The 16509-nt window shown below is 38.1% G+C and overlaps 1 protein-coding gene across 1 annotated transcript; it reads left to right on the forward strand.

Annotated features, from left to right (window-relative positions):
• Positions 1-7376: 7376 nt before the first annotated feature.
• Positions 7377-16446, forward strand: vgll2b (vestigial-like family member 2b). Its single transcript, XM_077239718.1, has 4 exons — positions 7377-7656; positions 8275-8581; positions 13626-14045; positions 15630-16446. Exons 1-4 carry the CDS (start codon positions 7570-7572, stop codon positions 15671-15673), a joined length of 858 nt encoding a protein of 285 aa, XP_077095833.1. The 5' UTR covers positions 7377-7569; the 3' UTR covers positions 15674-16446.
• The last annotated feature ends 63 nt before the right edge of the window (positions 16447-16509 follow it).

Raw genomic sequence — 16509 nt, forward strand, 5'->3', positions numbered from 1 at the left:
ATTTTCTTGTTCAAAACACTGGATGCTGCTTCTTCTGATTGCTTTTAGAGGGAAAAGCTGCCCATGCATTAACTGCTGGTCTAGGATATGTTTTTGCTGTCGTAAAAGCATTGGAAAACAGATTTGGCAAACTATCCAGCAGAGGTGTAAAGTCCAGGTTCAGAAAGTAAAAGTCCTCCTCAGTATTTTGTTCCAAAATATTTTGTTCCCTGGATTTGATAATTCAGGCAGGAGACAGAACTAATTAGTGAAATCAGCTGACTGAGTTCATGGGTGGAATAAACATATGGCAGGACTTTTACTTTCTGACCCCTGGACTTTCCACCTCTGCTATCCATTGCATATCTGTGTTTGCTCTCTGGAGAGCATCAGAGGTTTCTATTTACAATGTGTTTTTGCAGTATTGAGCAATGTAGCCAATCACAAGCATATCTGTTGACCTCTTTAACACAATGGCCAATCAGAGGTGTTTAAGTTAGAATCCACTCACCACTCAAACGGCTGAGGTTTTGTCTATTGTTGAGTCTATTTCTGAACGCTTGCAAATCCTCTCATTATAACAAATTGCAGATATTACATAAATAAGAGATTCATTGTGTAGTCAGCTTTATTGGGTAACACTTTAGAATACTGTTCGTCATTAATGAATAACTAGGAATAAGTGAGTAACGCATTGTTAACACTCCAGTAACTACTATTAACTAACAATAAAAACTCTGATTAACAAATTAGTAATAGTGCTTTGTCGAATTTGGTAGTAAATTAGCTAAACAGAAACAAAAAAAATTTCTCCCTCCCCCAGTAACGAGTTACAGTTTAAAATATATGTTTATATATATATATATATATATATATATATATATATATATATATATATATATATATATATATATATATATATAATTAATTTGAACGAATTATAATTAATTATAAATATTTGAATGTTTTAGAATTGACTGTAGCAGAATTAATAGTAATTATTTAATTAGTTCATCTAATGAACAGAAAGCATAATCAATTATCAATTCTAGGAAACATGTTATTTTCCTGGCCAAGAAAGAATAACCTTTTCCAGCTAAAGTAAATCAAGTACTAGCAGGGTAATAGTATAGGTAGCTAGATCAAGATGTTTGAGTGACTTTGATATTTTTGTGAGTGTCAAACAAAGAGACAATAAAGTGTGAATATAATGGTTTAATAAACGAAACTATGGTAGGCTACACACACAACTAAACTAAACAAAGATTGTATACATAATCAAGAAAGTAAAGAAAAGTGAAGAAAGAGAGAGAGAAGAAAAGAGAATGGCAAGATTACAATCACTTAACCACAACCCAAGAGAAACATCAAAGAATCAGGATCACCTTAAAGGGGCACAATAACTTAGAACGCCTCTAAAGGCTGCGAATGGGTACTTGCATTGACTTTGGTTGCTGAACAAGTCCAAATGCAGGAGATTCTTGATGATTTTGTCAGGAGTGCGTTGAAGCGTTCGTTTGGGTTCTTGGGGTGGTCCGCGTTGAGTCCAAAGAAATTAACTTGGTCCACGTCGAATCCAAAGAAGTTAACTTGAAAATGAAGTTGCCGGAAGAAGACAGGAGGATGGTGTCTCAAAGAGATTGAGCCATGATCTGAACTAATTAGACACTCTTAAAGGTCCTCTCAGTTCACACCTATTTGGTGGGGTGACCAATCAAAGATGACCGGGAGAAAGTCTTTGTTCCATCTTATCACCATTTGCATGTTAATGCTGGCATAGAGAATTTGTGCAGTCTTTACACAAAAGTATGGTCAAAAAAATATCTTGATGCAATTTATCATAACATATTGTACACCATTGATTATAAAATCAAAAGAGGATTATTTTGATACCAAGAAAGAGGGGATTAGAACAGATTAAAGCAGTGATACATACATCATATTTGGATATCAACATTGGAAGTTACACTAACATAACTAAAGAATCATAACTAGTCATAACTAATAAAACATAGGAGCATGCATAAAACACAGGAGAAATACTATAAAAATTTGGGAAAGTTTGTGTGTATGAATGGAGTATGTATTGGAAGTTTATCTCTATAGTCTTTCTGATCTCCTGTGCTGTCTTTGAGGGTTGCTGACACAGTCTCTTGGTGAGGTCGTTCAGTGGAGCCGAGGTGATAACGGCCTTTGAAGAGAACTGGTTTTAGGGCCGATTAAAACAGGGGAGAGGGGGAAGGTTTTCTGATTACTAGGGCATCCCCCCCCCTAATGACTCAAGTATTACCAATCCCTTTAGAAGAATTACTAATTATTTGGATCAGTGTTCTAAAGTGAAAAAAATTATAACCCCCTAGTAAATACTGAAGTACTTGAAAGCTTTTGAGGTTTTTGTAAGTTATTGTAAGGTTTTGAATAATAATGTTGATGTTTCCACAATGGGTGTGGGATCGGTGCTGTTGCAGCGGCAGGGTGACTCACCAAAACTCCATCCATGTGCCTTTTCTCTAAAAAGTTATCTCCGGCGGAGCAGAATCATGACATTGTTAACATGGGAACATCTCACTATCAACCTTGATTGGAAGAATGGCGTCACTGGCTGGAGGGGGTGAACCATCCATTCGAGGTCATAACAGATCACAGGAATCTGGAATACCTCAGAGAGGCTAAACAGGCCCATAGGGCATTAGTCTTCACCCAGTTTAAGTCTACTGTCACTTATCCTGGCATGAAGAACCAGAAAGCTGATGCACTTTCTTGTATTCATGCACCTGATCAATCCAACAGTAGCCCAGAGCCCATCCTCCCTTCAGCTGCCATCGTCTGTCCTATCCAATGGAACCTGGACGACCAGATCGTCGAAGCCACCCACACTGAACCTGCTTTGGCGGGAGGTCCTGAGGGATATATGTATGTTCCATTTGCTCTCGGCTGTCCCTCATGGACTCAGTACACTCTTCGGGTCTGGATATCCAGGCAGTCAACAATCCCTCTCGCTCATCCGCAACCATTATTGGTGGTCAGGCATGTCTCAGGAAGGGAAACTCATCTCCCATCTCCCTGAAGGGAAACTCCAATTGCTGCCCATTCCTCACCAACCCTGGTCACACCTAGGAGTGGACTTCATCATGACCTATCTGCCTCTGACTAATTTACCTGTATCCTTATGTTCGTGGACCGATTCTCCAAAGCCTTCCGCCTCATCCCCTTGTAGGATTACCATTGGCTATAGTGAATTCTGAGGCTCTGTTCACTCACGTGTTTCGCAATTACAGCTTACCTGAGGACATTGTCTCGGACCGAGGACCTCAGTTCATCTCCAGAGAATGGAAAGCATTCTCCTAGGTGAGTCAGTGAGTTTAACATCCGGCTCCCATCCACGATCGAATGGGCAGACGGAGAGGAAAATCCAGGAGATAGGTTGCTTCCTGAGAAAGCTGAGATTGCCATATAGCCACCAAAACATCTCAAAATGTCTGGCTCTGGTCAGTCAAGGATTCAGCCATTCCATCAGCATCAGACCCTGCAACTCCACCTCCTCATTCAAACTCACCCGATTACTGATTCCCCGCACCTGTCACTAATCACCTGGGACTCCTATTTAGCACCTAAACTTTGGAACAGTCTTCCTAACATTGTCCAGGAAGCAGACACACTCTGTCAGTTTAAATCTAGATTAAAAACACATCTCTGCCATATAGCCACCAAAACATCTGGAGCTGGTTGAACCAGATGAACTGCATAATAAAATCTTCCGATCCAATCTGACTTCTGACGTGTAATGCTGCCTGAATCATAATCATACACTGTTCATTCGTTGGCCAGAGGAGAACTGGCCCCCTGACTGAGCCTGGTTTCTCCCAAGGTTTTTTTTGGAGAGAACTCCATTCTGTCACCTGATGGAGTTTTGGCTCCTTGCCTTTGTCGCCATTGGCTTTTGGCTTGCTTAGTTTGGGACATTTAATTTTATATTTAACAATATTATCACAACATTATTTTCCTGTTATCTCAGTAAAGCTGCTTTGAAACACTCAGTATTGTAAAAAGCACTATACTGTATAAATAAAGGTGACTTGACTTGACTTGACTTGCATAAACAGTATACCCATACTCATCCACATGTAGTTGTCTTACCAGACTTGCTGCCTGATCATCTGCCTGTCATCATCATCCTTATCTTCAGACTGCATCCACAAGTCCCGGGTCATCCTGCAAAGACAAAGAACTGTTAACAAGTTAAGTCATTCAAGTGCCTTTCACCACGCTGTGATATTTACCTAGGCTGTTTCTTTGAATCTCTTTTATAAGTACCTGAGAACATTGTTCCTGTTGCTTGTTCTTCAGTAACGCTGACAATTATAGTTAACTAAAACTAACAAAACATGAAACCTTTTTCTGTTTTATCTGTTTTATCTGTTTGAGGTTTACTGTAAGTTGGTTTTTGCTGTTTTTTCCCCTTTGTTCCTTTTTCCCGCTGGTAGTTAGTCTCCTAGGTTAATCATTGTTTGATTATCGTTTGCACCTGATGTTCATTTAGTTGATGGTTTGTTCTGTGTATTTAAGCTCTATTTCCTTCTATTTGTTATTAGTTCACATCATGTTTACATTGGTTGTTCTGTTCATGTTCTTGAGTATTGTAAATAAACCTTTTAACTGCTTGCAATTAGATCCTGAACTTTATTTCACCCAACTGTATTAATAAATACATTTGCATAAATAAATATCAAAACATATATAAATATTTGATTTACAAATGTTTTAGAAATGTGTCTTTATTAATGTCACAATACAAGGACAAAGTATATCATGGCAACTAAAAACAAGCTGTAAGAGAATCTGAAAGTATTGCAGAACATGAAAAACTATCAGTGATTTGTATTGCTCATATTTATAGAATCATGCAATATGTTTTACGTGGTATTTTAATCCCTGTGATCACCTGACTGAATTGTCAGTTTTGTTTTATGACTGAGAGAAATGGTTTAGCATTAAGGGTCTAAACCAAACAATGATGCAATCAGTGTTTATTTTCTGCTTGTTCACACACACACACACACACACACACACACACACACACACACACGCACGCACGCACGCACGCACGCACGCACACACACACACACACACACACACACACACACACACACAGGAATAAAGAGAAATGGAAGGAGGGAGAGAGAGAGAGAGAGAGAGAGAGAGAGAGAGAGAGAGAGAGAGAGAGAGAGAGAGAGAGAGAGAAGGGAACGAGGGGGGCGTCTGTCCTTCTTCTCTGTTCCCTAGTTTGGTCACTCAGAGCTGAACATCAGGGGTCATTCACTGTGGCTCAGAGATTGTGATACAGGCTGGGCTAGACATCACACGCATACGCATATAGTCCTACAACATGTTTTCTTAGTAATGACAAATGACTTACTGTTCCAAAAAGGAAGGAGAGAGTGATATGTGTTGCTGGGAAGACTTTGAGAAAGAAAGAGAGAGAGAGAGAGAGAGAGAGAGCAATCGGTCATGGCCATTAATATAAATGGTTCCTGCTTCATGTGGTCATAGTGCAGAGTCTGTTTTAAACCCTGTGCTGGGTGTCGTCAGGAGCAGCTGTCTGTCACGCTGAAGCTCTCAACCCCTTTCCCTGTGGCATTGCATCATTCCCTCTGTATCCCAAAAAAACACACCAATGCGAGTAAAGTTTCACAGTGCGCTTCAGCCGAGACAGACGTTAGATGGGCAACAGCATGTCCATGACTCCAGAATGCATTCAGATAACAAGTCTTTTAAATGCATGTAAAATGAGAGGTTAATAGTCTCAGACCTCTTGACCTCCAACAGGGAATAGTTAAGCATGTACTCATGACAGCAGTGTGGAGCTTGATCTAACTTTGTCTCAAGTGTCCGTGTCTCTCATTCCCGTAAATGTATTCCATAATTGTACGAGTATATTTTAACGGTTTCGTATGTACAAATCATTACAATGCATTTGCATGAATTTCTGCAAGTGATTTCTTTAGTTTTAGTACTGATCAGACAACTTGTGACAGTAAAGATGGGACCTGCTTAAACAATTAATACTATCTTGTTATATAATGTACGTTTACTTTTAATATAATACTACTACTACTACTACTAATACAAATAATAATACTAGAACACACTTTAGATTAGGGTCCAATTCTCACTATTAAGTTTACTAACTATGACTTTTGCTTTAATAAACCCGAAATTACTGCTTATTAATAGTTGGTAAGGTAGTTGTTAAGTTTAGGTGTTGAAAGGATGCAGAATATGGTCATGCAGAATAGGGCATTAATATGTGCTTTTTAAAAATATGAATAAACAGCTAATATCCTAGTAATATGCATGCTAATAAGCAACTAGTTAATAATAAGAATTGAACCCATAACTAAAGTGTTACCTAATAATATAACAATAATTATTAGCCTATTATTATTATTGTTATATTTTTATTATATATATTTTATAATATTTACATTTTATTAGGTTATTAGGTTATTTGTTTTTGTTTCTGAGTTTATTAAAAATGAAGGGAAAAAACGACAGGTAGAAACAGTTGGTCTGAACCCGATCATATTAGACAGAGTTTATTGGTCAATTGAAGCTGACATAGTTCTGGCACACATCGCCTCTGTCGACCCTGAGCAAACACTTCAGAGACATTCCTCTCTGTTTAACACTGCTGGATGAAATTCTGCAAATATTCCACACGATTCTCTTAACGTTCTAGAATGTCTGTCAGAAAACTCCTGGCACTCAAGAGCCAATGTGCACATATTAATATCTGACAGAATATCTAAAACAGTTTACAGAACAGGATCTAGGAGGTTCCTTCTTGAATAAAGCATTAAGAGCTTTGATTTGGAATATTAATCTAAACTAGTGGAACAGAGACAACATTTATGGGTGCGTGCTTGACTGACCTCGAGTTTGTTTAAGTGAAGGTGATAATGTGAGCTAGATTTGAGAGGAATCTCTTTGCTGAAGTGCTGGTATGGATTGGGTGTCCAGTCTATACCTCACACCAATGTGCCACCCTGAGAATCAGCCAAATACCTCCAATGTTCTTCAGCGCAGCAAGTTAAGTTTACTACATGATTTTTTATAGTTAAGCAGATGGTATCAAATGAAGTTTTAAAAAATGATTAGGCCTATATAAAAATGCTTTGTATTTATTTTGCACATATTCAAAATCCATCACGTAATTGCTTTGACCAGCAATCATGGCATGAATGTTGCCTGTGCAGTAGCCCAAACTCACGGACGTGCTCTGCATTGTGTGGATCACGCAGTTAAATTTTAGAGGGTAGTCGAGGGTCTTGGTGTGGGGTGGGAGGGGTCGTCATGTGAAGCTCTGTCTTGGGCACATTCTGTGGTATAAACCAAACCACAGTTCCGCGAGCGCAGCTGTCAGGTGTGCGTCACCTTGGACCACTGATCAGTCTACGCGCGCTCTGCTTACCGACACCGAGATGTTGCACTGTCCTACCTGACTTTCCTTAGCCGTTTCTCTGCTTTTGCACGTAAAACAGAGCGCGACTGTTCCGTTGCCTGCGAGCCAAGAGGAGCGAGCGGTTTATCATGAGTTGTCTGGATGTTATGTACCCGGCTTATGGTCATTACGCACCGTACGCGCGCAAAGCTTCAGCATTCATAAGCACTTTACCGGTAAGCCGTTTCCCAGCAATGCATATGTGAAATGCATTGCTAAATTACTATTAAATTAAACATGGAAGTTTTTGCGTATTTTATCCTCACTTTTTATTGTTTATATATGATGAATGTGTTTGCTGTGTGTGTGTGAGGTCGACTAGACCGGGGCAAGTTGTCACACTCCAGTGACCATTTCTCAGGCGCAAACCTTCAAGTCTTGGCTAATAAAAGCTAATACAGCTCAAAAAGATTCAGCAAACTGAACACAGTGACCTTTTGCTCTGGGCATGTTGTCTGCGTATATAGCCTATATTAATTTTGAGGATAAAATTCAGAAAAAAAATCCTAATTTAAGAGAGTTTAATTCTAATTTAATAGAGACTGCAGAGACAACAAGCATGGTGTAGCTGGATTTTTGACACATATCTGTATAGTTATTCAAAATGTAACTTCCCTGTGTGACAACTAGCCCTGGTCTTTCCCATATCTTTTATATGTGATTGCAATTGCATACACTCTTACATATAAACTGATAATTACACGGTTCAGACACACAAACATAAACATTGACACAGTCAGACATACACACAACAAAATGTGTCACAATGGTTCACAGCTACTTAATATTCTTAGGCACCCCTTGGTCTGAGAAGCCCCTCGTCTCGCTGCAGGGATCTGATGGACAGCGTGGGGGTCCCGGTTTCTGCCGGAAGCTCCAGCTCGGGGGGTCCGTCCCCATCACCATACTCTTCGTCCGGACAGGTAGAGGAGGCTACGAAGGACAAGGAGGTCGGGGAGGCAGAATATCTGAGCTCACGATGCATTCTCTTCACCTACTACCAAGGGGACATAAGCAGCGTGGTGGACGAACACTTCTCCAGAGCTCTCAGCACCTACATGGAGGCCGAGGGCAAAAAGAGGCACAGCGATCCCAGCACAGGTGAGAGTGTGGGAAAGGTGACAATCGGTTTGATCTGAGACAGATGCAAGAAATAGGCACAAGAAAAGGAATTAAAAATCACTGCATATAATTTACGTGCACAAATTATCTCAGCAAAGCAATCTCAGCTCAAGTGAACTGCACTGAATCAAATCAATTTGAATTTAATGGAACTGAATGAAGCTGCTTGTTAGAACAAAGTTAGAGAGAATTGAAAGAATGATGGATTCTTAAAGGGATAGTTCACCCAAAAAGTGAAAATTCTATTATTATTTACTCATCCCGTGTCATTCCAAACCTGAGCGACTATCTTTCTTCTGCACTCTTAAAAATAAAGGTTTTAATTTGCATTGATGGTTCCATTAAGAATCTACCATTACAAAGGTTCTTTATAGTGGAAAAGGGTTCTTTAGATTATTAAAATACAACTCACACTAAAAAAAGTACTCTTTTTTTCTTAAAGAACCGTTCACAGAAAGTTATTTGGGAAACCCAAGATGGTTTTTCAATTGCATCACTACGAAACTCCCCTTTTGGAACCCTTATTTTATAGAACTTGCATTTTTTCCTGACGTGCAGTTATAATGTTAATATGATTTTTACACCAAAAATGGTCATAATTTAGAAATTTAAGGCCATTTTCTAGCCTGATTTTAGTCCTCTGATTTGACCTCTCTGTTTGAAGGGGTGTGTCTGCTGTGAGACTTCAATGTAAATGCCCACTGCTATGATTGGCTAACATCTTTGCATATGAAATAAGCATTACATGTGGTACTCTTTCAAAAACTTTTACCAGGCTACGTTTTTACTATAACAGCTGTCTAGATTAACTAATGTTAAAAAGTGTTGATTATAGCATTAGATTTAGATCTACTCACGTCGCATGAAAGGTTGCAGCAATAAGCATTGTTGTCGATGACTGTACAGTAGAATGCCAACTTCAGCGATTATAAAGGAAGGGTTCTTTATGACAATATTTATTGTGTAGTTCACCCAAAATAAACATTACTGTGTGAGAAAAAAATTCAACAATTTTCTTTGTTTTAGTGTAAGTATTAAACTACTATATAGTATAATGTTGAATATAATGTATAATAATGCAATGGGGGAATATTTGTGGGTCCCGATAATGCCGAATGTCTTATGTTACCAGTAAAAAGTGGCCTACATTATTTTAAATATAGTGAGTGACAGAGTGTAAGCATATTCATATAAAATTATTCTGTATTTTCAGCTTTAGAATCATGAATATTTTTATTCTGGTGTCACCATTGTCCTGTGCATTGAGTTATCAGCACCAAGTCCAAGCCTATTCATTTATACCCACAATGTAAAATTTTGCATTTTAATCAACAGTACATTTTTTGTTAACCTTTTATCATATGTCTTGGAGTATCACAATAATATCGTAACGTGAGTTCATCGTCATATGTATCGAATCGTGACATGAGGATATCGTTAGATCCCTACCTCTTACATGTCAAAAGATCAAATTTAATTTCTCAATTCATGACCTTTTTAAAGTCAATAAGTTTCAAACTTCAAAAAGGACAGAATGAAAGACAATAACAGCTGAAACAGCTGTGTTCTGCATAAGAAAGAAAATCATATGAGCTCACAATATCATGAGGGTGAATAAATGATGACAGAATTTTAATTTGTTTGGGTGGACAGGAGCGAACTGACAATGTTGCATAGTCACAATTAGTCACAAATGTCTTTTACTTTCTGCCCCTTTTGTGCCGCCAAGTGAGATAGCGTGCTGCGGAGCTTGTTGAATACCAGGTCACAAAAGTGTCTGCAATGCAAGGTGGTGCTTAAAGTGTGTGTTTACCTTAATGAACCTTTGGTATATTCCCTCCCTCCCTTCTTGTGACATCTTCATCTAGCCTCTCAGACACTGCCTGCCTCCCAACAGATACTATGTTTATACGTGGCGGTAAGCGCAGTGGCTCGAGCTCGTATCGCGTTCAAACAGCTCACAATACCAAGTGTCAGATTTATGAGGAGCTCGTTCACCCCTCCTCTGATCACGACTACATCACCGGTGTCTTTTTTCAGAAGAATTCTAAATATAAAAGTAACGGCTAAAAACATATTTCACCCCTCCCTTCACATTCTACGAGGGGTTACAGGGGCCGAGAGGGTTAGTAAAAACAACAGGTGAGGGCACGAACAGAGACATGGTTCTGCAGGTCTGTGGAGGTGTTGTGGAACTGACATTACAGTAGAAGAAAACCACATGCGGTTCTCCAGGTTTAAACTTCTGCCTTATATAGACCTTTAGGACAAACAGAGACTGTCTTAGGGGCCATTCACACAGAATGCAGGCCAGTGGAACGGGAAAAAAAGCAAGCTCTTGAGCTGCGTTTTTAAAAAGAGTTCACAAGTGGCAGCAATGGGTGCAAAAATAATCTGTTTGGAAAGGTTAGGGATAACAACTGTTGTTTTTCTGTTTCAGAGAACTTTTTACTTTTAACATGTCATGTGCGAAACACTGCGAAAGATGTGAGTCAAACATGTCTGTTTTTCTTCAGTCAAACAAATTTTCTTGTCTTGACCTCTTCTTTTGTATATCTTTAGTGGGTTTTCGTACTCCTTTCTAGCTCTCTCTCTCCCTCTCTCTCTCTTTCCGTCTCTCATCTCTCTCATGTGGCTGTGTGTATTTCTGTGATGTGTGCTAAGCTCTTTAGAAGCAAATGGAACACCATATGATTCAATCAGAAAGACATCTGAGGGCGTGGGGCTGGAAATCATGTGAAATCATGTGACAAGAGACCTGACCTGAGAGTCTAAGGTGCAACGGCCTTATATGTGGACAAATGAGACTCAGAGAAATGTCATCTCAGCTTAACCTATAATAATATGATAACTAACTGACACCAGCTTGCAAATTATGGGGGGTCTGACCCCTCTTATTAAAGCTTGAACACTCCAAAATAAGTTTTAATGGTGTTCATTTCAGTACCCAACATTTCAGTAATCATCAACGTGAGATTACAAGTTAGTCAGAGCCCCCTGAAGAGATGCTAGTGAACAGAGGGCATATTTGCCATATTAGGAGGTCACCATAACAACAGTAGCAATGATAGAAATTAACTTTCCATTGAACTTCATTAAACTTTCTTAAACAGATTCCCAAAGGGATTGTTGCACATTTATAAGTACACTATTTTCTCTAACCTTTTCATATCACACTTTTTTGTTATACTGGTTAAAACTCTCTTCACATCCTAATAGCAATCAATAAAAGTTTGTTAAAACATGTACATATATCTTCTGTGAATGTATCAGGACCAAAAAAATGTTCGTCCAATAATTGCATTCAGTCCGAATGTAACAATACAATGTCCGACCTACCTGCCAACATGTATTTCCATACCTCCGCGCACCCTGCTTGTGCAGACATCACACGTCATCAGTGCGTTCAGTAAGGCTATGCAGAGTTGTAGACAGACAGTCACAGAGTGCCGCAAAAAATTAGCAGCCGCCTTTTACAGTTCCTCCTGAATTAAAACAACATGCCATTTCATAACCGTAGTTACGAGATGGCAACACGTGACATTCTACCCGGAGCTGTTCACGTCGTCAGATTCAGATTTATGCGTTTCTATGTTAACACTATCAACGCCAAAATTAATCTGCAGCAGTCAGGTGGTACAAGTAAGAGCTCTGTAAGTTGTTTATGTTCTTTTTTATTGAAATGTTATGTGCTTTGAGAAATGAGGTAATTTAACGCCGTCTCTCATCTCATGATGCTTTGCAGACTCTGCTGTCTGCTTTCATGTGTTTTGAAGGAGGAGTGGCTTTGGAGAAGGGAAGGTGGGATCTCATGCTTTCAAAGCCAGCTTTCTATTGCTAGCCTCTACGAAATTGCCTACCCTTCCTTTAAATGTAACAAGTAACTTCAATTCGAATAATTAGACACACCACAAAGCTGTGACAATTGCATAAATAATGTTGTGAGATTAACGTTTTAAATTTTGAATATAGAAATGTGAAAAAAATTATAGCTTACTTTTATAAAACTAAAATCGTCAGTAAGTTGCAGTAAGTCACTGTCTAAATGAGTGAATCATTGAATTACAAATTACAAACTGAATCACATATCCTCTCCCCTGGCCTCATGGGATAGTAAAATGTCCACGTATGCACACTTGAGAATCTTGCTGGAAGAAGTAGGTCATCCGGGTACTTTTTGCCTACTCTTTTATGAGTACTCTGAATTTGGACATACTACTCTTGTCACATCCTGTTTTTCGCCTACTATAGGGTATTATTTGATTTTGGATGCAGCCACTATCTTTATGAATGTGTCATTGAATCATTCACTCAACCATTCGATGACACATTTAATGAATATGTCATTGAATTCAGGAACAAATGCTAAGAGAAGCAAAACTGTTCTGTTTCTGGCTTTTTTTGGAACTATTTCCGTTGACAAAATACATAAAAAATAGACATTATTGTGCCTTAAATGTAAGTCACTTAATACTAACTTTTTGTTCATTGAACTGTTTATGGTATTAAATCTATATAAAAAAATATATAAAATTGTATAAAAAACATTTGCAATTGTAATGATATCTGGAAATAAATACCACTCTTTCTCATATGATTTGCTCATCTATATTGTGTGTTATAAATCTAAATAAACAAAATAAGGCTCATAAGGTCCATTTTGTGCACCAATTTGAATTTTAGAGGCATTTTTTATTAATTTTGGTATCATTTTTGCCCCAAGCCCCCATTAGTGTCTGACTCTGAACAGTAGTAGTACTGTACTGTCATTTTTAATCATACTTTTTTTACATTTACATACCACAAAAATGTTTTGTTTATTAGTTGACTGTTAGCTAGCTGAGCAAGGGGTGCCAAAAACATTTTGTTGTGTGGGACATACCTCAACAGCTCCCCAAATATGGACAGTAAATCCTTAAGAAGTTGATCCTCCCGAAAAATTTGTATAAAAAAAGTACAGTTTCTGTCCATGCAAACATAACATTATGCTCTTTGGTCATTCTTTCTTTTCTCTCCCCATCAGAAGCTTCATCCTCAAGCAGTCGGCGCAGTTTCCCTCCATCTTTCTGGGACAGTAACTACCCCCCTCCGCCCAGCCGGCCCCATTGTGATCCCACAGGTGCTCCCACCTACGCAATGGACCCATACGCCCAGGCCTTGCACGCCGGTCTGCCTCACTCACACGCTCACCCGCACCCATCAGAGTCCTGGAGCTACTCTCAAAGCCAGCCCTATCCCCCCCCACGGCCCCTCCACGAACTGTACTCTAATCCCGGGCTGGATGCCCACTATGGACCTCTGCTGATGCCTGCCGTCCGGCCGCCTCATCTCTCCACGCTGCCTGGGCATTATGAAGTGGGAAAGCTGGAACCCACTGCAACATGGCCAGGGCTGCTTCCGCCTGGGGAAGTGGCACAGAGTCTGGCTCTCAACATGGAATCAGGTGAGGTGTTCGTAGGCAAAACAGCAACAAAATAAAAGATAATGTGATAAAAAGAGAAGAATTTAATGTGTCCCTGAAGAGTGTGCTTCTTGAAATTATGATTATGTTTGTAATAAAATAGTTCAACACTTTAAAAAGGGAAAAATATAGTAACAAGGTTGATGCCAATCCTGGGGATAAAACATCAGGATATTTGTCAATATTAACAAGTACTATACCCTTATGAAAAGAAAATATATTTCCCTATATATGAATGATATATATATATAGTTAACAGTATATTTGAAAATATACAGAATAATATATTGTGTTAATATATTACAATATATTGAATAATAAATAAGGAATTGCCACTTTTCATATATTGAAAAATATGTGACAATTTATTTACTAATATATAATAATGTATGTAATTTTATATTCAGTAATACACTTAATAACATATTGATGTATATGTGATCCGATATGGTACTGCATGTGTAATATATTACAGATATATTTACTCATGCAGCATAAACTAATATATATATTGAAATATATAATGTAATATAATTCTTATATTTTTATAATTATTGACATTATAAATGTTTCATATTTTCAATCTAGTACACAAAAGCACAAGAATACCTGCATATATTAAAGTATTTATCCAAGACAAGAGACTATCACTGTGCAGAATAGTGCACAGTCGTTGCTTTAAAATATAGTAATTACAGGCATAATAATAATGGGCCAATTGTCAACTGAACCACAGGCTCTACTCTTCAGCGCAATGGTAAAAACTCAGACACCCCAGAAAACCTCTTAAATTCCAAAATAATAGAACATTGAACACTAACAGATCTCCCCCCATATTAATAATGAGTCAAACATTAAATAACACTTAATTTAAACATTTACTCTCCTTTAACAGTCAGAAGCAAAGCATGCTGGGAACTAGAAATCTGTTGTAACTCATTCTGTGAATGTGTGTGTGTGTGTGTGTGTTTGTGTATATATATAGTAGTACCATAAGAGTATGTCAGCATCAGCTATTCATTATCAAATTTATTTCTTACACAAATGTTTAAAAGAAACACATCTGTTTAACGATCTAACGATCTGTAGGCGACCTAAAATGCGAAAGACGTGCCTAATTTTAGATATAAATATAATACATTAAACTGCAAAAAAAAAAAAAAAAAAAAAACAATTCTACCTTTGTAGCTTTAGCATTTTAACTATTTTTCATACACTTTTTAAAACTGAACAATCAATAATTTGCAGGTAAACTTACAGTTTGTAAAATTAAGCTTTCATTTCATTTTATTTCATTTCATTTCACAGAGCTTCATTTTCCAAACTGACTGAGAGTTTACCAGCAATTACCCATCAAGTTTTCAGAATGTTCCGTTTACAAAGGTGCATGAATTATGTTAAAAGCAAACAAGCCACATGCCCTACAGGTTAATGGCAGGAAATGGATTGTTTGGCTTCAGTTGTTGGTGCTTATTATATAGAGAGTTTGCAGCCACCATGGAGATTGTGTGTGTATGGGTCCTCCTTGTTTTCAGCCTTTGTGTTCATGTCTGCTTTGCACTGCAGGTCTCCAGCACCACAAGAAAGGGAAGGAGCTCTACTGGTTTTAATGAGAAGCCCTTCATCGACCATCTAATTAAATCCTGCAGTTTGGCCCATTGTAGCCGAACTGTTGTTTCTTTAGCTCCCACGCACACCAGCTCTCCACTAGCTCTGCACACGCTCTGAACACGCTCCAGGACTATTTGTGTGCACCATGGAGATATGAACATAGTGTGATGAGAGAACGCCTGGGGGAGGCAGGGGCAATAGACGACATGGTCTTTCTGTTTTTGATCCGTTTTCCTCTTTTTGATCTTTTTTAAATTAATTTATTGTGGTGAAAAAATCCAGCTTGCCCTCTTCGCTTCTCTGTTTGGACGTTGAGACGTAAGAAACATTGCATGGTGCAGTATATATGGATTGATACATTTCCTAAAAATCTGGCTGTTTATATTGATTGATTAAGGATGGCAGCAATATGTTTGTGTTGTATCTTTGCATTATTTTTTTCTTCTCATGTACAGTATTTTTATTTATATACAATAGTATTTATGTGTTTCAATTAAAATACACTCACGGCCAGTGCTGTTTTTTTCTTCTTCTTTTTTTCTTAACATGGTGTGAAACAGTTAAAATAAAAAATCTCTTTGAGAGATCTCAAAGAATTAATAAACCATACCAAAAGAGTGAAATAAAATTATTTTCCAAGTTAATGAACCACTGTATAGAACTGAAAAGGTTACATTGATGTTGTTATAAGGGGAAAGTAATTTGTGGTGTATTTTTTATGTTTTGGTCTACTTTATTAAATTCAAAATGAAAAGACTAAAAATGCATGAAGGTGTTTGTATTTCCTTATAAAACATGCATTTAAATATGTTCCCTTGTTCTTGTCGTGGCCTAT

The sequence above is a fragment of the Siphateles boraxobius genome, unplaced genomic scaffold (genome assembly GCF_051911475.1).
Source record: "Siphateles boraxobius isolate OS27281-9 unplaced genomic scaffold, OSU_SipBor_1 22, whole genome shotgun sequence".
Classification (NCBI taxonomy): domain Eukaryota; kingdom Metazoa; phylum Chordata; class Actinopteri; order Cypriniformes; family Leuciscidae; genus Siphateles; species Siphateles boraxobius.